This window comes from Elephas maximus, chromosome 23, assembly GCF_024166365.1.
Source record: "Elephas maximus indicus isolate mEleMax1 chromosome 23, mEleMax1 primary haplotype, whole genome shotgun sequence".
Taxonomy (NCBI): Eukaryota; Metazoa; Chordata; class Mammalia; order Proboscidea; family Elephantidae; genus Elephas; species Elephas maximus.
In genome coordinates, this window is record NC_064841.1 from 8,771,330 (window position 1) to 8,794,123 (window position 22,794).

General features: G+C 43.5%; 1 protein-coding gene across 6 annotated transcripts in view; it reads right to left on the bottom strand.

Annotated features, from left to right (window-relative positions):
* The window catches only part of MED12L (mediator complex subunit 12L), a 361,451-nt gene that overhangs the window by 266,100 nt on the left and 72,557 nt on the right, over nt 1-22,794 (bottom strand). For all 6 annotated transcript variants that reach the window (XM_049867828.1, XM_049867831.1, XM_049867829.1 and 3 more), the window contains one exon: nt 503-672. In XM_049867828.1, the coding sequence (XP_049723785.1) occupies nt 503-672 (170 nt within the window). The remainder of the gene's footprint in view (nt 1-502; nt 673-22,794) is intronic.

A 22,794-nucleotide genomic window follows, 5' to 3' on the forward strand; every position in this document is an offset into this window, starting at 1 on the left:
GGATGAGAACTCGGTGAACTCCTCAATGTGCCTACTGCTTCCCCAACTCTGTTTGCATTTAAAACTGCTGCAGGACCAAATTAAGATGACCTCTCTCTCTCTCTGGAATAAGGAAACTCTAAAGGAGATCTGTTAGGAGGCAGGAGGCAGCCACACAATGGTGTTTCTGAACAAATATGTCCAATTTTGCAAAATAAAGGTTTGGAAGGGTAATGTGTAAATAGTTTAATTACAAATTAACAGCTTTAAAAGGGCTGGCATCATTTGAGAGCTATGGCTCAGTATGTAAAACAAAGCAGCTGTTGTTCATGGCAAATGTCTTCTTTTTTAACACAAGTCAAGATGAGAAACGTCAAGACTTTCTTTGCATCTGGTTCACGTAAAAAAAAAAATCATAGTATAACATAACAGTACAACTTAATTCCTAAAAAACTAAACCATGAGGCATTTTGCTCTCTTCTTAAAAGCACCCTGCCCGGTCTTGTTCTTTTGGAAAGCTCACCTGGAACATGTGAAAGGCCAGCTTTTCGTTGTACTCCCACTGCCTCATGGCTTGCTCCACGTCGGGCGGCACAGGGGCAGGGCCGTCGCCCGTGCTGGAGGCCATGTGGTAAAAGTCGGAAATCTTGGCCAACTGCTCTCGAAGATACCTGGTAGAGATCTGCGTCCACTCTGCGTTTAAAAACAAAAAGAAACAAAAAGATGATCAGAGTTTCTGGACACAATGCGCACACTTGTGTTACATCTTGGATCACACTTTCTCTTCTCGTCTGTGATTACCTTGGGAGTCTCTGGTGGCAAAAACATTTAAACTCACTCAGCTGATAACTGAAAGGTTGGAGGTATGAGATCACGCTGTGGTGCCTTGGAAGAAAGGGCCTGGCAACACATTTCCAAACAATCAGTCACTGAAAACCCTATGGAGCCCAGTTCTACCCTGAAACACATGGCATTGCTGCGAGTCACAATCAACTTGATGGCAACGGGTTTTTGTTTTTTTTTTTTCTTCTGATTATCTTGGGGATGTACTTATTATAAAACAAACACCTTTTACATAAAAATGCTTCTTGCATGTGTAAGCACTGTTCAGAAACGTGTCTCTTCCCCAAAGCCCTTAAGTAATGCTCACTAGTGTGATGAGGCTACCCTGCAGCAGCCAGCGGGGGTACTGGCTAGCTCTTCCCTGTCCTTCTGTGGCTCTTCACGGAGCAGAAAAGATGCCCACACTCGCACCAGGTCCATGTGGTGATCCTCCACGTTAAACAACAGTTAGTACAACAGGGACATCAAAGGCGCAAGCAGGACACAGAACCGCGGAGGTGAGCACTTTGAGAAACCTCAACCATATGCCAGAAGAATTCAAAGTCTCCCAAATGCAGCATTCTTGGGCTATATTTTCCAGGCTCCAAGTCAGGTTTCAAACATGCCTAATTAAGATGGATTCTTTTTTGTCAATCTGTAAGAGGGCCGGCACCCGTGAGAGCCACATTCTGACCCGGGCTCCCCACAGGAGGTGACGGGGGGCAGGAGCCCAGCTGCCCTCCACCCTTCCAGCCGACACGGGCGGCCTCAGAACTTAATCCAAAGAGGAGGTGACAAAAGGCAGGGGGCTAGGAAGGAAAGGGAAAAGGTAACATTAAAATAAAAAAACACTGAAATTATTCAGAGATATCGGCCATGGGGGCACAAATTAAATCAGCATGTTGCCCCTGGCAACCGAGAAGGCTGTGATGCCAACTTTAGCCCATTCTGTGGATAAAAATGTAATAATTGCACGCTCGTAGCCAAACTTCCCCAAGGATTAGCAAGACAGCATTTCTAAAGAAACCACCCCAACTGAAACCCCACCACACAACACAGTCCTCCTGTTACTTCGCCAGCAGGTTCACCCGTCCTCCTATTTTTAACGAAATCTATTTTAACAAAAGAGTAGAAAGTAAACATCTGTTGGTGATTCAGGCTTTTTTTTTTTAAGTACTGTTAAAAGTGCCTGACAACCTAGCCAGAGATAACGCCTGTGAAGTTTTCATGTAAACCACTTATTCTAATTATGCCTCATTTCAAATTAAAATTCAAATGCATGTGTTAAACTCCAGTAATAAACCAATGCAAAAAGATGAGCAGATATATGAGGTCAGCATTCTGCTCCCCGATTAATAGTTTTTCCAAAAGCGCCGCTGATGACAGATGCTGCTATTAAAATTAACCCGTTGGCATTAAAATCGAGAGAATAAACCATCGGTGTCATCATTTCTTTGTGCCCCTGTTATGGACTAATAATCTCATGACAGTCACTTGGTTCAACAAAACAAAGGCCAGCTCTACAGACGGGATGCATTTAGCTTAGCTATAATAAGCAAAAACAAAAATAACAAGGATTCGAATCCTAGGTTTTGTCTGCTGAACCTTGCTATTAACTCATTTTCAGTGCGGTACTATTCTCAATACCCCACAGAAAAAGATACGTCTCCACCACTAAAAATAACACAGGCGTACACCCACCCCTACTCTGTCTGGGTGTATGTTCTTTTTGAGATTTTTTTTCTTTTTTAATATAGAAGAAACACGTGCTCATGATAGAAAATTGTAATATAGATATTAAAAGAAAACAAAATCCATCAGTAATCTACCAACCCGAAATAATCATTAAGCATTTTGATATATTTCCTGCCAATATGTTTTCCTTTATGTGTGCTGGAATCTTTATGTAAACACATATCTTTTTAAATGACTGAACTTGCTACCCCACAATCTGAATGCTTAATACTGAGCTTTAACTGGATGGACCTGGCACCAAGTGGACATATCAATCAGATTCAGAGGTCTGGGACAACACAGTCTCAAGCGAATCGGGACAAAAAAACAGGATGCACATAAAATTTGCGTTGAAAACAGAAATAGCAGGTGGCCACCAGTAAGGTGCTCTTTTAAATTATCAGGGTTCACTGGCACCTCTCATGCTTAGAGATTGGCAATAAAGTGCAGCACAATGTGGGAATGGGAGAAAAGGGCTGGCGATCTACTTCCCCAAAATCAGCCATCCAGCACCCTGGAGCACAGTCCTACCCTGACACACACGGGGTCGCCATGAGTCAAAATCCACTGACAGCAACTGGGCTTTTTGTTTGTTTTGTTTTAGAGAGGAAGAGTGGCAGGACAGGCCTCCTTTGGCCTTAGGCTATGGTTCTCAGTGCGGAGGGCCCACCCTACAGATGCTGAGTTAACTGGTCTGGAATGGGGGCCCAGCTTCAGGTGACAGACAAAAAAAGGAATGGATAAAGATCACAGGGAAAAAGATGAAAACACGAAGCGAGTGGTCAAGCAGGCTGCTCTGAGATGGGAGCATTTCTAAAGTCAAGCAACTCAGAGGACACGGCCGCATCTGTAGTTCGCTGTTGCTAAGCAGAGCCTAAGGTCTGTGGAGCCATAGGATCAGAAAGTTCACGAACGTGTACCGAGAGCGGCGTCACGGGCCAGGAGTGAAAATAATGACCAGTCCTTCTGATAACGCTCTCCCTAGCACCCACCATCCCAGAGCCACTGTTTTGTCTTGTTAGAGCCTAGCCCCAAGAACAGAAGGCCCAACAGGAAGGGGTTTTCAGGATCATGCAGTCCGAGCTACCATTTTAAAGATGGCGCACCGTGGGCTTGTTCAAGGTCCCATAGCTCAAGGAGCACCATGAAACAGGTGTGAGATGACCCACCCCGTCTGTGAAAAACACATAAACACATGATGGGTGGCACCATAAGGGTACTAAGTTATGTTAAAGAAGATCCTTCCAGGCCTGGAATACCTGCAGTATTACTAAGAGCTGGAAGCATGATGGCTGAGGAGGAAGATCCGCCCTGGAGGCAAACAGGCACGAGAAGCCCAGCAAGGCTCAACATCAACAGAGAAGGAGCCCTGGAGGCGTGACATCATCCAAGCTGCAACACAGCACGTATTCAGTGCTACTGGTAGAAAAGGCTTGGGAATAAGATGGCCCGGCTCTGCCACTCATTAGCCATGGGACCTGGGGCAAGACAGTCAACCTCTGCTGTGAAGTCTCAATTTCCTCACCTGTAAAAATGAAGATAAATAATATACACACCTCAGAGTTTCTGTAAGGATTCGTCACTTAGAACCATACAAGTTGATGGCAAGCTGGTCAACAAGTGATAGCTTTCATTATCATTATGGCATAAAAAGGTTATAGAAAGAAAACTGGGAGCTAGACTTTGACTTTCAATGCATGGCACCTGCTGTCCCTGATGTTAGACTCTGGCTCTGTCTCAGCTGAGTTAATATGCAACGCCTAATATAATGCCGGAGCCTTGGTGGCGCCGTGGCTAAGAACTCGGCTGCTAACCAAAAGGTCAGCACTTCGAATCCACCAGCGGCTCCTAGGAAACCCGAAGGGGCAGTTCTAGTCTGTCCTACAGTGTCACTATGAGTCAGAATCGCCTTGAAGGCAACGGGTTTTTGGTTCTGGAATTTAATGCCTGGCTAATGGTCAGCTCTGAGTAAGTATTCATAGAAGCATCGATATTAGTTTCCTGGTTCAAAACTTTCAACAGATCTGCAATCCCTAACGAACGAAAGCCAAGCTCCTTAGCTAGGAATTAAAATCATTTCAAACGCTACCTAGCTTTACTTACTTGTCTATTGGCTAGCTCAAGCTGCTTTCTTCCCGACACATTTTATAGTACTTTATCTAGAACACCTTCTTCACGCACCTGGAGTCACCACTGGAAATTTTTATGGGCCCAATTCAAATGTCACAGCTAGCATGTAGCCTTCTCTAGTCTCTGGACACCACCCTACGACCTAATGGGGATTTCTCTCCCTTCCCTACATATACCAGGATCTCCTCCATCCCATGCATCACATAAACCTATGCCTGCCTTGCACCTAGTCAACACCGGTGTCGTGACTCAGTATACCATAAGGTCCTCCCAAAATAACCATCAAATCTAGCTCCTCCCCAATTATTCTGCCCCTCAAATCTCCACGCAAACCTTCCTCATTTCCGGTTTCACCTCCATCACTTCATTCCCAATGCTCAGACGCTGCGACCGGGAAAGTGCCAACAAACTCCCTTTCCAGTATACTTTGTATTGCGACTACTAATTCACCTACGGAGTCGCTATGAGTCGGAATCAACCCGATGGCAACAGGTTTGGTTTTTTGGTTTAATTCACCCAGAAGCAGCGGTTAACCAATGTGCTACAAAAGGCCCGTGCAAAAGCTGAATTTTGTTTTCTAAAATAAACACATACACACGTAGACGTAGGCGTAGACGTAGGCGTAGGCGTAGGCGTAGACGTAGACGTAGACGTACGCGTAGACATAGACATGAGTTCCTGGATGGCGCAGTTAACACACTTGGCTGCTAATCAAAAGGCTGGAGGTTCAAGTCCACCCAGAGGTGCTTCGGAAAAAAGGCCTGGTGCTCTACTTCCCAAAAAATCAGCCCTGAAAACCCTATGGAGTACAGTTCTACTCTGACACACATGGAATTGCCACGAGCCAGAGTCGACTGGACAGCAACTGGCTGTGTGTGTAGATGTGTGTGTTTGTGTATAAAAAACCAGATTCATGGCTATTGAGTCAGCTCTGACTCACAGCGACCCTATCGCAAAATCAAAGGTTTTTTACACACACACACATAGATATACGCACATATATAAGTACGAAAACCCTGGTGGCATAGTGGTTAAGTGCTACAGCTGCTAATCACAAGGTCGGCAGTTCGAATCCACCAGGCGTTCCTTGGAAACTCTGTGGGGCAGCTCTACTCTGTCCTATAGGGTCGCTACGAGTCGGAATCGACTCGACGGCAGTGGGTTTTTTGGTTTTGGATATATGTATATATACACGTGTGCGTGTGTGTGTGTGTGTGTACACAACTTTGGTTTTGTGAAGACTCATCTGTCTGGTTTTATTTTCTTTTTCCTTTTATCAAAACTAGAGGAAATTCAGTGTCTGAAAGGAATACAACAGAGCTTTTTTTTTTTTTTTAATCCAACCAAGCCCAAAGACTAAGCAATACATCTTTAAGATGCCCCACTTGATGAAGCACTTTAAATCAGGGATGACGGGCTCCCCAACAGAGAAACCCATTTCCTCGAAAATTCTTCCTTGGCTACAGTGCTACAATAAAAAGTCCCTGCCCCTCCATAGTGAGAACAGGCAGCCTGCTTCTCAAAGCCGCAGGACTTAGAGGATTTAACCAGCCTGACTCTGGTGCAGACTGAATGAGTCAAAAAACAACTTCAGTACATATGAGTTGATATGCACTCCATTTCAGGATACTCGTTAAAAATGACCATTTTCCACCATTTTCTTCCTATTTCCTGTTGTTAAAATGCTTTCCTGATCAAAGGAGACCATCAACAAAGTGAAAAGACAACCCACGTGTGGCGAATGCTACCTGTCACCTTGCCGAGGCAAGGATGCTCAGTGGTTTGGGAGATACTATGTATCACTCCCACTTTGTGATCTGATGGGAGCAGCCAATCAGTGGAATAGGAGTCTTCATGGGGGTCTGGCATTCATGACAGAAAGAAATGTTCTGGCAAAGCCTACTCTTTCTTGCTCTGTTGTTCGTCTCTTCATTCTCTGACCTCTGGTTCTTAGGACATGAGAAGCCTCCAGCCTGGCACCTGACCATGGATTTGGGACTTGCCAGCCTCCACAACTGCACGAGCCATTTCCTTGCAATAAATCTCTCTATATGTTTATATATACACTTCACTGGTTTTGTTTCTCTAGAGAACCCAGCCTAAGACACCACAAAATTTGAGAAAATATTTAAAAATCATGTATCTGATAAGGGACTTGGATCTAGAATATGTCAGGAACTATTACAACTCAATAATAAAAAGACAAATAACCCAATTTTAAAAATGGGCAAAGGATCCAGACATTTCTCCAAAGAAGTTATACAAATGACCAATAAACACATAAAAAGATATTCAACATAATTAGCCATCAGGGAAATGCAAATCAAAATCACGATGAGATGCCACTTCATACCCACTAGGGTGGCTATGAAAACAGATAATAATAAATGCTGACAAGGCTGTGGGGATATTGGAATCCTTATGCATTACTGGTAGGGGTGTAAAACTGTGCAGCCACTGTGGAAAAGTCTATCAGTTCCTCAAAAGGATTAAACATAGAGTTACCATATGATCCAGCAAATCAACTTCTGGGTACATAAAAAAACCAAACCAAACCCAGTGCCTTCAAGTCAATTCCACTCATAGCAACCCTATGAGGACAGAGCAGAACTACCCCATAGAGTTTCCAAGGAGCACCTGGCGGATTCGAACTGCAGACCGTTTGGTTAGTAGACACAGCACTTAACCACTACACCACTAGGTGTACATATCCAAGAGACATAAAAGCAGATATCCACACAAAAAAAACTGTATTCAAATGCTCATAGCAATATAATTCATCACAGCCAGAAAGAGGCAACAACCCAAATGTCCTTCAACTGATGGACATATAAAATGTGGTATATCCATACAGTGGAATAGCACGCATCCATCAAAAGCAACGAAGTACTGGCACATGCTACAACATGGATGAACCCTGAAAACATTACGCTAAGTGAAAGAAGGCAGTCGCAGAGAATCATGTATTATATGGTTTAACTTATATGAAATGCCCAGGATAGACAACTCAATAGAGACAGAAAGCAGACTGGTGGTGGCCTAGGTCTAGAAAGAGTGACAGCTAATGGACACAGGATTTATTTTAGGGATGAAGAAAATGTTCTATAATTGTGGCAATGGTGTAGCAAATGGGTGGATTGTACAGTATATGAATTATATGTCAATACTTTTTTTAAAGCTACTATGTATTTTTAAAATATGTTTTCTTGAGATACTTTACTACCAAAAAGAACCCACCTGCATTTCATGAGGTAAGATAGAAAGACTATTCCATGCTGATATGTAATTCACAATGAAATGATATATGATTTCAGGGCATGGAGAGGGAGGCAGAAATAAGAGAGGCCATGAGTAATGGTGAGGAGCCTTGGTGGCACCATGGGTAAGCACTCAGCTGCTAACCAGAAGGTGGGTGGTTTAAACACACCAGCCACTCCACAGGTAAAGAGACCTAACGATCTGCTCCCGTAAGATTACAGCCTAGGAAACCCTATGGGGCGGTACTGCTCTGTCCTATAGGGTCACTATGAGTCAGAATAACTGAACAGCACACAACAACATTTGTATATACTTGCGATATCCCATAATAAAAGCCTTCAAAAGGTTAATTTGATGTATCCTATAAAATAATTCGAAGAAACCCTACAATATCCAACCCAGCCCCCGTTCACTAGGGGAATGAAAAGAGGAAGCAAGTGTGCTGATTGGCAGCTTGGGTAAGAGAGGCCCAACGGCTGCCACCGTGAGCTGGGAAAACGACAGAGGGCAGCAGGTCAGACCAGTCACCGGGCTGTTGTGCTCTGCTCAACGAGCAGTTAGGACCACAGGCCCTGTGACCAGAGGAGAGGAGAGAGAAAGGAAGGGCCACAGAGGGGATGAGAGGATGATAAGCACCGAAAAGGCTCTACTGTAATAAATTACTTAAACACATTTATGTTTAAAACAGTTTTCCTCTAACACTGAGTTTGCCTGTACAACACTGGTGCCTGGTGGCAAACACCAAGTATCTGGTTTTGTCTGGAAATGAGTAATTTTCACTGTGTTATTTTTAACTGGCCATTTCGCTCTGCTTTTATTTATTGTACACTAACAGTAAAAAAAAAAAAAAAAAAACCCTTTTTTTTTTTTTTTTTAACAGTAAGCACTGTAACTTCAGTATCAATGTGACAACTCAAAACAAAAGCCATCGGTATTTAGTAACAAGAATTAAATGCCTACTACGGGCCAGAAACCACTGTGGTCTGAGCTACAAAGACAAAGAGAAAGCAGATCCTACCTGAGATGATTTACCTTCCAAGGAGGGAAACACACGGACAGATATTGACAACAATGAGATCAGTGCTGTGATGTGCCACAGGTCACAGGAGAGGGCATCTGAGCAGAGTCTTGGGGAAGGTACAAAGGCATTCCACAGACAGAGACAGCAGCAGGTGACACTATAGGTAATGTAGCACGAATGCAGGTCGGTAGAGAAAAGGGTTGCCAGTGAGGCTAAGAAAAGTCACCAGGGGCCAGAGGTCCTCAAGCGTTAGCACAAAAAAGGATCACCAGGGGGCGCTGGTTAAAAATACAGACTTCGGTCCAGCTCCAGAGATTTCACTTCCGCAGGTCTAGAGTGGGGTCCAGGAACCTGCATTTATAACCAGCAGTCCAGATGACTGACCCAGGTGGTGACAGGCTGTGGAGTTTGGTCTTTTATCACAAAGGATTAAAAGCCACCAAAGGGTTTTAAGCAAGGGAATGACAAAATTAGCGGTATAAATTAAGACTATCTCTAGGGGAGGTGGCCAAGAAATCAAACAATGCATCGTTGCATTTGGCAAATCTGCTCCAAAAGATCTCTTTTAAAGTGTTAAAAAGCAAAGATATCACGTTGAAGACTAAGGTGCACCCGACCCAAGCCATGATATTTTCAATTGCCTCATGTGCATTCGAAAGCTGGACAATGAATAAGGAAGACCAAAAAAGAATGGGTGCCTTTGAATTATGGTGTTGGCGAAGAGTATTGAATAAACCATGGACTGCCAGAAGAACGAACAAGTATGTCTTGGAAGAAATACAGCCAGAGTGCTCCTTGGAAGTGAGGATGGCGAGATTACATCTCACATACTTTGGACATTTTATCTGGAGGGATCAGTCCCTGGAGAAGGACGTCACACTTGGTAAAACAGATGGTCAGCGAAAAAAAGGAAGGCCCTCAATGAGATGGACTGACCCAGAGGCTGCAACAATGGGCTCAAACATAACAACAACTGTGAGGATGGTGCAGGACCGGGCAGTGTTTCATTCCATTGTACACAGGGTTGCCATGAGTCGGAACCAACTTGACAGCACCTAACAACAACGACGGGTGGGTGGGGGGTGCAGGGGGGTGACTGAGGTAGAATAATAACCAATCTGATGTTGGAGGTGAAGGAAAGAGATTTCTGAGCGGGGTGACTGAGTGGATCACGATGCGGTCAACTGTGACGTGGACTAGAGGGACGGCTGAGGAGAGGACTGAAGGGGCTGAGCTCAGTTTGTTTTCTATTAACTTTTTGTCTTAATTACACTTTTTGAGATAACTGTAGATTCACATGCAGTTCTAAGAAATAACAGAGCCCACGTATCCTTTATCCAGTTATCCCCCATGGAAACATCTTGTAAAATTAACGCAAACTGTTCTTGTTGTTAGCTGCTGGTGAGTCAGCCCCCAGCTCATGGGGACCCCGCACACATTGTGATCCATAGGATTTTCACTGGCTGACTTTCAGAAGTAGATTGCCAGGCCTTTCTTCCTAGTCTATCTTAGGCCAGAAGCTCTGCTGAAAGCTGCTCAGCATCATAGCAACACCTAAGCCCCCTACTGACAGACCAGTGGTGTCTGCGCTTGAAGTACGCTGGCCAGGAATCCCACCTGGATCTCCTGTATGGAAGACGAGAATTCTACCAGAGAGCCACCACTTCTCCCATATAGTACCGTATCACAACCAGAATACTGACATTGATACAACGCACCCATCTTACTCAGGCTTCTCCAGCTTTGAGTTCAGTTTTGAACATGCTGAATTTGAGGTGTCAAGATATAGTCACGAGAAAATATGTTAGGAGGCAGGTGGATACACCGATATGAGGCTCAGAAAGGTGTCAGAGTTAAAGAACAGGTGTGGGGACCGTGACCATATGTGATCATCACAGACACGGGCGTGAACGTAAGTGCCTCATAGAATGTGTGTATGCCAACGGAGGCACCTAGCAGACACAGTCCTAGGGGCAGAGAGGTTTATTCTGTAGAGGAACAGCATTGGTTGCACACTCAAGGAGCACCCAGACCTCCTCCATGCCCTTTGCGAGCACTAACTCGTTTGGTGGTGGTCAAGAGCAACGTTCTGGAGCCTCGTCCCTGTCCTGGTCTCAACCGCTTGCTAGTTTTGGGGCCCTGGGAAAGTCACTCAACCTCTGGGTGCCTGGGTTACTTGTCTGTAAAATAGGGCCTAATGATCGTAGTTAGGCAAAAGGGTTATTTTGAGAATTGAGTTGTAACATGCTTAGAAATGAGACTGGCACAGTGGAAGTGTTCGGAAGAAATCAAACTCACACGTTTTACAGGGCCAGGCAGAGAGGAACGCAGAAAAGGAGAGGAACTGACCTTACATGAAAGTATGATCTCTCAGGCCAAGACTGGAGGAAGGTAGGCAAGAACTGCCTGCTGCAGAGAAATTTCCACATGTGCCTGCTGCGGCTGCAGAGTGAGGCGGGCAGCTGCCCTCTGCTGCCCGCCGACAGTCTGTCCCTCTGTGAAGTTCAAGGAGGAGGCGGGGGGCAGGAAGGAAGCCTAGGAGAGCAGTGCAGGTGTGTCCAGCTGCTGTGAGCAACGGGCATTCTACCATGGAATGAATGATATCGCTGAGGAAGGAGGGGGGGGCACTACCTCGAAAAAGACAGGGGCTATTACAAGGCCATATACAATTAATTAAACAATTGTGCAATAGTCAATGCTTGAAGATTTCAGGGTAAAAAGGGACCAGAGCCACCAACTGAGGAAACAGATGGCTGAGGTCTCAGGCAGAGAAACAAACAGGAGGAAAGAGGGTTTGGCAAGGGAGGGGCTGATATGAGCAAAAAAAGACTTGTGTCCAAAGGCTGCATAAAAACTCCTAACTGCACCTTCTCCCTTTTATGTTGCTGTGCAGTACCTGCACCTGGAGGAAACAAAAAAAAAAAGCCCGTTGGCATCGACTCGATACCGACTCATAATGACCTGACAGGGAGGAGTAGAACTGTCCCATAGGGTTTCCAAGGAGCAGCTGGTAGACTTGAACCGCTGACCTTCTGGCTAGCAGCTAAGCTCTTAACCATTGCACCACCAGGGCTCCCTGAAAGGAATAGCACTTGACTATTTTCTCGGTTTTTACCCCGGCTATAAGTCTCCAATTCCTGCATTCTAATGTAAACACGCTAACCCTAGCGTGGGGGTTCCCCCCTCCCCGTAGTCCTTTTACTCTATCAACCTTGGACATGCATCTCCAGCCAAGGTGAGTATCGACCACAGACTCCAAATTTAGCCCCTAGAGCATGAATTTCTTATTCAACACATCAACCACAACCACCAGCTTCTTTCTACAACTACAGCTTTGGGGGTTTCCTCCTGAGGGAAGGACACGCCCTCAGCATCTGCCACACAGGCTCAACTCCTTTCATGGGCAAGAGATAGCTGACTGTTTGAAATTCCTGTTATAATTATCAGGTGATAAACCCAAAACCAAACCCACTGCCATCGAGTCAATTCCGACTCCTAGTGACCCTATAGGACAGAGTAGAACCGCCCTGCTGGGTCTCCAAGGAGCAGCTGGTGGATTCGACTGCCGACATTTTGGTTAGCACCAGGGTTTCTATCAAGTGGTAAATTTCTCAAACCTTTCCAGAATTTTCTAAACACGCTGAGTGAGCAGCAGCCTTGGCCATGGTGCAATAGTCTTATCATGGAATAACAGGGGTATTTTTACAAATTTTAAACTGGTGCACTTATTAAGCCCTCAGGAGATGTCCCCATAGCCTTCCACATCTGAGACCAAGCCACAGGTTTTACTGCCCCAGGAGAGAAGTGCTATGACAAGGAACTTTAGCAACTAGACCACCAGCGCTCTCAGCTTCCTGGTGTAGAGAACACACCCCTGCATGCCAATAAGCCAGACCACTGAGGCAGGATGCTCTCAATGGGCGATGAGACCACCTGGAGAATAAAGGGAAAGCTCCTCCTGAGGATTTGGGTAAAAGGAAGAAAAAGGGAGGAGAGGCACTGGGGAAAGCCGCCTACTGCCAACCCCCCCGCCAAAGCTCAGACATCAGAGCTGTTTAAGTGACTATACTGGGCGTTTCATCACCCTCACTCCTCGCCCAGCTTCCCCTACACAATAGGTGGGAGAAAGCCCCGACCAAAATAAAGACACCACATTTCCTTTTTTCACTTTGCCTGGGAATTTAATTCCGTGATCAGCTGTGGTTTGAGTAAAGTTTCAACCATTAAAGCAGCCTTGTGTTTACCAATTGCAGCGAGTTCCTAAATGCTGTTGCTGCAAAATTTGTACTTATGAAGACCCTTTAGATGGCTAAGAGTCTTTCATTAGGGCGTGAATACCCAATACTACAGACCATTACATTGCCAGATAACCACATAGAATAACCCTAGACCAAAAATCTCTAAGCACACAGAAATGCTTACACGTTACGGGACCAGGCAGAACCATCACCAAGCTCCTCTGCTCTGGGACTCACTCCTGTTTTACTATTCTGGGGATCAAAAACTAAAATTGACAAATGATATATTCGTTTAGTTAAACCTATTCACCTCAGCTATGTTGCTCTCCGGACAACATTCCAACTGATAATTTATTGACCGGTAACTGTGTTTTCAATCCTACTGATATATTCTATGTACACTTTGACTCCGAAATAATAGAATGTTGAACCTGACTTTGGAGCCCCTTTATTCCGGGGATCTCACTTGGAAGATTATAAACACGTTGTCTGAAAACAATTGTGAAACTTAAAGCATTTTTTTTTTTAATTAACATTCCAGCCAATGCTGCAAAAAAGAAAAGACCTGGCTTTTATAAAGAAGTCATTAAAAAGTCAGCAGCTTAGATTCGTTTTCAAAAACCAGGCTACTATAAACCCGGTAGGGAACAAACTCTAGTTTCTTGAAAAGGACACATGTATGTAAAACAATATTATCTCCGGAGGAGACACAAGAAACGGGTAACAATTGTTGCTTCTGAACCTGTAAGGAGAGATCTGGGAGACAGCGCAAAAAAGGACAGTGTGGCAGGAAGGAGATTCGTTAATCCCTTTGGAGCCTTTCGTGTTTTATACCTTGGGTATGTACTGTCTATCCCAAAAAGGAATTTCTAAGTCACACAAGAAGCTTTTTTTTTTTTTTAAACTTCTTTTGTTTAAGCTTTAAGCAATAGATCTGCAAGACACAACACAAACAAAAATTCATTGAACACAGAGCTTTTAGATGCACCCCTCAGACCTCCTCCCAACCCACCTCACACAATGGACTCTCACTGGATGTGAGCAGTTTGGATATTTTATAAAGCAAACAGGACCGAGAACAGAAAGTCAAGCATGGAATTTCCCATCCTTCCACATTCCATGTGTCCCTTGTAAAGTCATATTAACCCCTGAGGATTTTCTCATCCTAATCTCTAAACTGGAAAAACCCAACTACCTCAGGCGGTTTTTATGAGGACAAGCAAAAATGAGAATATATACAACCAGTCTCTAAACTGCAAGAGCTTCTAACAGATACTTTTGTACTTTCCCAATGTAGACATACACGTACATACTAAGATCCATGAAGATTAAAGATTTTTACAAGCAGTTTTATCACACAATAATTCAAGCAGGAGTCAATATTTACTAAAACTGACTAGGAAATAGAAAAGTTGAGTGAAGACAAAATGTTCACGTCTCCTTTCCCTCTCACCAAGATCTTACTTTCCCCATCTTCCTGTCCTCCCAAAGTTGCCCTCTCATAATTTTGAGTAGGTCTCGTCCATTTTTACACGACAGAAGGAAATCTGACAATGTATAAAAAAATGAAAAATGCATTTACCAGACATCAGTAAGAACTCCTGTACAAGCCCAACATAGATAAAAAAAAAAAAAAAATTCTTTTTTTATACGGTTATATACAGAAATATTTATATATGCGTGTACGTACGTAAGACAGTATACACGCATATATTTTTCCTTGCTCTGTCAACTAAGAGGACCTAGAATGACACCCCAGTAGCAATGAGCATGCCAGGCACCCAAATCTTGGTTTCTAATACCATTCTCCAAGACAAGGAACCAGGGCTCCTTGGGGAAATGATTGGCTTTAGGACCAGGACAAGAAATATAAAGGTAAGTCTGGAACATCTTATAGTGCCAGAAAGTAAGAGAAGGCTAAAAAATAATAATAATTAGTTAAAAACAAAATCACGTGGATGGAGTGTGTTAAAGGGACATAGGAGCCAACTGAAAAAGCACCCAGGGGCCAAAGCTGGAACAATTTGAGCAATAAAATAAAGTAGTATTGGATTATAATCCAAAGAAATAAAATAAATATTGGTGATTTCATACCGATATAAATAAATGTTTAGAATAAATAAATGAGGGGGAGCAGACAAATCTCCCGTGCATAAAAATTCCAAATAACTTACAGACCTACTCTGCACTCATTGCGGAGGAGTGTAACTCCACACTAATGTGGGCTGCACATAGTGACTTCCTTCCAAAGGGTAAAGTACACAGTGGTGGGGAGAAAGTAGAGTAACTTCGCAAACACTATGTCAGTCAGGTAATCAAGGCCAACGTCAACAGTCATTAATCATGGTGACAGTATGTATCCTTGAGATGATGTGAGGAATTGGTACTTTACCTCTGTGGTCTTCCTCCCAACAGCCTATTACCCAAGTCTTTCCATGAGAAAAACATCAGGACAATTCCAATAGCTGATCAGTACTCCTCAAAACTGTCAAGGTCATCAAAAACAAGGAAAGTCTGAGAAAATATCACAAGTCAAGAAAAGCCCAAGGAGACATGACTACAAAATGTAATGTGGTATCTGGATGGGACCCTGGAGCAGAAAAGGGATATTAGGTAAACACCAAGTAAAGCTGAATAAATTTTGGAGCTTCGCTAATAATGATGTATCAGTATTGGTCCGTTAATTTTAACAAATGTGTTAGGCTAATGTAAGATGTTAATAACAGCAGAAACTGGGGGAAAGGGTGGATATGGGAAGTCTCTGTACTCTTTTCAATTTCTCCATAAATTTAAACATTAAAAAAAAAATACACTTAATGCTTTTACCCTCTGATCATGCAATTTCACTTCTAGGAATCTATCCTGAAACTGTATCTCCAAAGAAACAAAACTTCACTTACATAAAGTAACTTAATGGAATAGTATTAGTAATAACAGAAGGCTGGAAACTACAAATGTCTATCGATAGGGGACGGGCTGAGTAAACTGTAACACACCCTCACAATGAGGGACTAAGCAGCTGTAAGAAAGGAGTGAAGAATACCAAATAATTGTCAGGATATAACCTTAAGTGAAAAAGCCAAAGTACCGAACAGTATATACAAACTGCTAACTTTTGTGCAAGGAGGAAGGAAAAATAAACGTATTTGCTTATTTTCACAAAAATAAAAACAGGAAGAAAAACTAGAAACAAAAGAAAAAGTAACATGAAGATGAGGTAAAGGGAACAGTGTGAAGGAACAGAGAGAGAAATAAGACTTCTGAAGATATCTTTTTATATAATTTTGACTTTTGAACTTACCAAGGTCTGGCATATTCAAAATCTAAAATTAGATCCAAAAGGGAAAAAATCAAACCCTACAATGAAAAACAAACTGAAACAATGAACCTAACCACTGAAAGACTCATTTAAGGTAGGATATATTCTAAAGTTCTTTAAAAAAAAAAAAAACTATAAAGAAATAAATACACAGTTTTAATGTTCTCAGGAACATAGGGCTGTAAATCTGAAGCTGTGACGTGTCTGTAGCAGGATAAAGCAAGTGAGTACACACGTCCACGCTAAAAGAAATCATCTGATCTTTCACGTAAGAGAAATGACCTAAACCAAATCAAACAGGTTAATTAAAAATACTTCATGTTAAATGGAAATGTTAATGATACTGAATATGGGAATATAATTTATATAGATATAGACAGAGAGAGATAGGGAGAGAGGGAGGGAAAGAGACAGAGAGATAGATGGATAGATAGACAGATATGGGGCTCTGATGGCACAGTCGTTAAGCATCTGGCTGCAAACCAAAAGGTAGGCAGTTTGAATCCACCAGCCGCTCCTTGGAAACCCTACGGGGCAGTTCTACAGGTTGGGGTTTTTAATATATGTCTGTATCTATATTGTATAGATATAGATCGATATAGAACTGACCCATAGGGTTTCCAAGGAGGCTGGTGGGTTTGAACTGCTAACATTTTGGTTAGCAGCCAAGCTCTTAACAATTGTACCACCAGAGTTGTATGTATATATATATATATATATATATACACACACACACAGCAAAATACGTATCTACCTGTCCACTGGTGGGGCATAAAAATCGTGATATCCCTGTAGCAATGGCACCCTCAGCACCCAGGTCTTGCGTTCTACACACCACTCCTCACTAGACGGAACAAGCGTTCTTTAGAGGTATGCCTGAGTGCAGAAGTGAGGCAGGGAACCACCAGGTGACCTGCGATATTTATGCCAGAAAGCAAGAAGGGACTCTAAGACAAATGGTGTCATGTCAACAGGACACGAAAAGAGCTTCAAGGGTCTCCTGTTGGCCAACTATGGGATGCCAAAAATACTCAAACATCAAAAACAAAGAAGTGTGCTGCACTTTAAAATACTGAATAAACAAAAATCCATGAGCCCGTAATAACCACAAATAAAGTTTAAAAAAAAAACCAGAGAAACTCATTTTCACCACTGGTAGTGCAATTCCTACAAACCCTACTCTGACAATGGATTTTCAAAGGAAAAGAATTTAGCGTTTATGCCGCCTTTTTACAAGGAGCTGTAATTTATCACAGCTAAGGAGTGAAACCCCTTTTTTAATGAAAAGAATGCCAACATCTTGCTATTTCCAATGAAATAACGGTTCTGGGCTAGGTTCAATGAAAGCTTAAACTTTTAGGTGAAAGCCTGTTGGGGAACAGGACAGCTGTAGGTTCTGGTCTCACCTCACAGACTTCATTCCTTCTATCGGAGAATGGTTTTTACCATACAGCCAGAGTTGCCTTACCAGTGAAAACCTATTTTTCATGCCTAGGCAAAGCATGGGTTTAAACAAAGTTTAAATAAGCACTTCTCTCCAATCTTCAGGGTTACTGTCAAGGCACGTATCTCCTTTACAACAAATAAAACATAAGATACATTGGAAATATGGAGGCAATCTTGACTTGAAAATAAAGCCTGGACTCCAAAAAGTTAGGATGCAATGTCTCCAAGGAACCGGACTGAAAGAAAGCTGGCTGGCTTAGATAAGAAACCCAACTGTCAATTATGTGTTTCACAGGGCTTATTTTTACAGTCCAAATGGCTCAGTGAACACGTCGTGAATTAATTACCCACTGTGGAAGATGGGTAACAGCTCCGGCTTTGTACTTTTTGGGTGTGAAGGATGGTGGTTACAAGAGTATAGTCAACCAAGAAAAGTATCTCCTTATCTGACTCAAACCCCCCACCCCATGAAACCCCAGGTGCTGCAGATGGAACAACTAAGGTGAATGGAGAGGTTCCCTAGGCTGCTTAACCACAAAGCATTTTAAGCTTCTCCTTATCTGTGTGTTTCCAAAAAAAAAGACCTCACGCCCAAGATACGTCTTCTCACTTCTGATCATACTGAACACCCAGCAAGTCCAAGGCAGAATAAGAGTCACTCATCACACAAGCGATGCCAGCACTGTTTCTTCCATTTCTGTGATACCTTGCTTTGCTCTGCCTGCTCGCTGCAGCACCTGTGAGAACAAGAGTTCTAATCTGCAGAGTACCACGGACACCAAGTCCTGCAGCGTGCTCCCTACGGGCACCTTTCCCCCAGCGACGCTTGTTGCCTCCATCCCGGCACAGCACGCAGGAAAGAGCACGCAGTTTCTAGTGAGAGCGACCGGGCTGAGTCCAGCTCCACTTACATCGGCAAGTTACTCAACTCTTCTGAGATTCAGCTCCCTCAGATGCAAAATGCAACTAGCCCATGAAACCTATGCTTTGAGGTTGTTAAAAGGGTGACAGATAATGTCTATACGCTTCCCAGCACAATACACAAAATAATCAATAAATACTGGCCAGTAGTAACAGTGGGAAACCCTGGTGGCGTAGTGGTTAAGTGCTACGGCTGCTAACCAAAAGCCCGGCAGTTCAAATCCACCAGGCGCTCCTTGGAAACTCTATGGGGCAGTTCTACTCTGTCCTATAGGGTCTCTATGAGTCGGAATCGACTCAACGGCACTGGGTTTCTGGCTTTAATAACAATAGTCCATGTAACTGTTGTAGCAACAATAAAAATAATACCAAATAATTGCTGTCATTAAGTGCCATCGAGCCAGTTCCGACTCATAGCGACCCTACGTACCATAGAACAAAAAACTGCCCGGTCCTGCGCAGTCCTTACAATCAATAGTTGATATGTTTCAGCCCATTGTAGCAGCCACTGTGTCAATTCATCTCATGGAGGGTCTTCCCGTTTTTCACTGACCGTCTACTTTACCAAGCATGATGATATTATTAACGGTTTATATTTATTGGGCACTTACTGGGCCAGGCAGGCACTATGCTACACACTTTGATGGTAGTAACTCATTTCCTTAGAAGGTACTGTCGTGGTCCCCATTCTACAGGCAAAGAAACTGTGAGGGTTATAACAACAGTAATAGTAAAAATAAACACTTCCATGGCTCCTATCATCTACCAGATGGAACTGCCACTCTGGCCAAAAAAAAAAAACCAAGAACACCAAGTCTTTGCACACCCTTCTTCACTTCCCCACTGGTAACCACGGCTCAGGCTGGAATGAAACACTGGCAGTTCTGCAAACAAGTCAAACAACCGGAAGATCCTCTTTTCTCTGCAGACACCGCCCTTTTGCCTGAATCCTCCTTCCCTACAGAACACCCCACCTCGCACCCTCAGCCCTCAAGGCTGTCCTTCTGGGAAATGGCTCTTCTTTCAAAGCTATACTCAAAAGTCACTTCTGTGAATCTCCCTGGACTTCCCAAGTTCCTCGGTGCCTTATTCTTTGGAATTTCCTCTGAATTTTGTTCACTTCACCGTCAGCTCTTACTTCCCCTTCTCCTCGGTGAACACCTATCGGGCAGTGAGTACAGACTCTCCCTCTCTCTGTACCCACTGAGCACAGCATCCACAGAGACTTCAGAGCCTAGTTTGGACACTTGCACTATGGGGCTTTGTGCACCCACGTGCACCTCAGTTTCCCTATCTGTGAAATGGAAATACAGTATCTCTCTCACAGCGTACCTGAATAATAAGTAGAAAACATAAAATATACATAGAACATAGCAAGTGTGTACTAATGAAATACAGTCATTGCAGGCCACAGTATTCCTAGCACAGAGCCAGGTCCTGACCTCACCAGTTCCACAGGACCAACAGGCCAATAAACCTGGTGAGGGAATGATGTTTTTCACTTGAACCAAGAAGAAACAAAGCCTTAGGGTCTAACAGAAGGCGATAAAGGCATCTCTTAGGCTCTACAGTCCCTGGGTGGAGCAAACAGTTCATGCACTCAACTGCTAACCAAAAGGTTGGAAGCTTGAGTCCACCCAGAGGTACCTCAGAAGAGTGTCCTGGCAATCTACTTCCAAAAAATCAGCCACTGAAAAGCCTATGGAGCATGGCTCTACTCTGACACACATGGGGTTGTCATGAGTTGCAACTGCTAAGAGGCTGAGAACCTTCATCAAGTAACGAAGGTAATTCACGCAGTATACACCAGAGGAGGGGCTTCCAGTGAGGAATGCCACGAAAACCACATCACTGCCTACTGCTACTGCAACGCCGGGGATGCTGTAAGCGCTCAAAAACTGCTAACAGTTACGGTCACAGCAATAACAGCAGTAAATACTGTACTTGTTACTGGCTGGTTCAGCAACAGTAAGATTTCTCACAGGGGAAATTCCTACAAAGAAATGTTCAAAGCTGTGTGTTGGTTGGAGCCCTGGTGGGTAAGAGCGCAGGCTGCTAACCAAAAGGTCAGCGGTTGGAATCCCCCAGTCTCTCCGTGGAAACCCTATGGGGCAGTTCTACTCTGTCCTGTCAGGTCTGACTATGAGTTGGAATCGACCTAATAGCACACAACAACAATGACTGTGTTATTTACCATAAAGTCGTATCTTCTAATCTGTTTAACAACTTTCTTTAATTATATAGCTCAATGTGAGTTCGACATTTTTATTTTTAAATATTAGCTAGCCCGTGAAAAATGCTTTTCTCTGGTGAGCTCGGAACATTTAAAACAGCTAAACGGTCTCGTTCTCTTAAAAAAGGAAACTTAATTCAACTCTAAAAATATCTGAAACCAAATATGTGTTATCTCTGGTGTGCTTGCCCTCAAGTCTGCAGCACTCTCTCTCAGAGTATTTTCTAAACATCATATCCACCTATAACCTCTCCTTTATTTTCATGTTTTTTTAGGTCTCAGAAGGACTAAGAATTCCAACCTTTTTCTCCAAGCTTCTCTAGTTCACCTGTACTTAAGATCTCTGGCCTGATACTCGGAGTTGTCCAAGCAAAATTATTCCTGAAATTACACATGCAACCTCACCCATGAGCTCAAGGTTCCATTCCTCTCACTTCTGCGTACACACTGTACTGGGTATGTCACTGCTGGCTACAAGCTCCCCAGGCCGGCAGCCCACTTAATCTACATTTTAGATCTGTAACTCAGCATAATGACAGTGAGGACCTCTGTTAGCTGTGGGTAAAGAATTCACCCAATGGGGCCTGCTTCCTTGGTGCTGTTAGCTCACTTAACTTTAGAAAAAACTCCTCCAATAAAATCAAATAGCAATGCTTTATAGCTCTGCTCCCATACTGAATGTGGGAACTGAAAATCAAACATATGTTTCTATTACAAAGGAATAAAAGCCATTTCTACTGAAAACACTTTACGTATACTAAGAACCATCATCAAAACAACGGAAGTCATAAAGCCAACGCCAGGAAAGGGTGACCCTCGACAGTCAATCTTGCCCCAAACGTGCTGAGTGATTCTTTTCACTATCCAAGCCAGAACACAGGGCCTATCGCTGCAAGTGAATCTTCTGAGGTATATGCGATTTAACCCAATTCAACACATATGTATTTCTGTACTTATTTGGCTATGCCGCTTTCTTGGAGTGTGAAACTTACTACACTATGACTGTGTCTCCATAGCCAAACGCTTCCAAATGCACTCTATAATTTGCTTCAAGAAGCTGAAGAAGGTGAAGACAAAGCAGAGCGCGAGAGGTATCAGATGTAATAAAAAAAAAAAAAAAAAGTCCATTGCCACTGAGATGGTTCCGACTCGTGACAACCTCACCTGTTACAGGGCAGAACCACTCCACAGGATCTTCTTGGCTGTGATCTTTACAGAAGCAGATCACCAGGCCTTTCGTCCACGGAGACGCTGAGTGGGTGTGAACTGGCAACCTTGTTAACAGTCAAGCACATTTTCTCTTTTCATATAGTATATATATTCATATGTATTTTATACATGGGGGTGTGTGTGTATGTGTGTGGTGCTGGTGGGACAGTGGTTAAGGAGTTCCACTGCTAATCCAAAGGTCGGCTGCTCAGAACCACCTGCGGCTCCATGGGAGAAAGACTGCAGCAGTCTGTTTCTGTAGAGATTTACAGCCTTGGCAACTCCATGGGGTCGCTACGAGCTGGAATCGACTCGACGGCCGTGGGTTTGGTTTGTGTTATATATATACACGTGTATATACGTATATATCTATACCCAGAGACACATACATACATGTGTGCACGGTGTATGTGTTATGGTCCCTGGGCAGTGCAAATGGTTTACACTCGACTACTTCAACTCAAGGTTGGCAGTTCGAACCCAC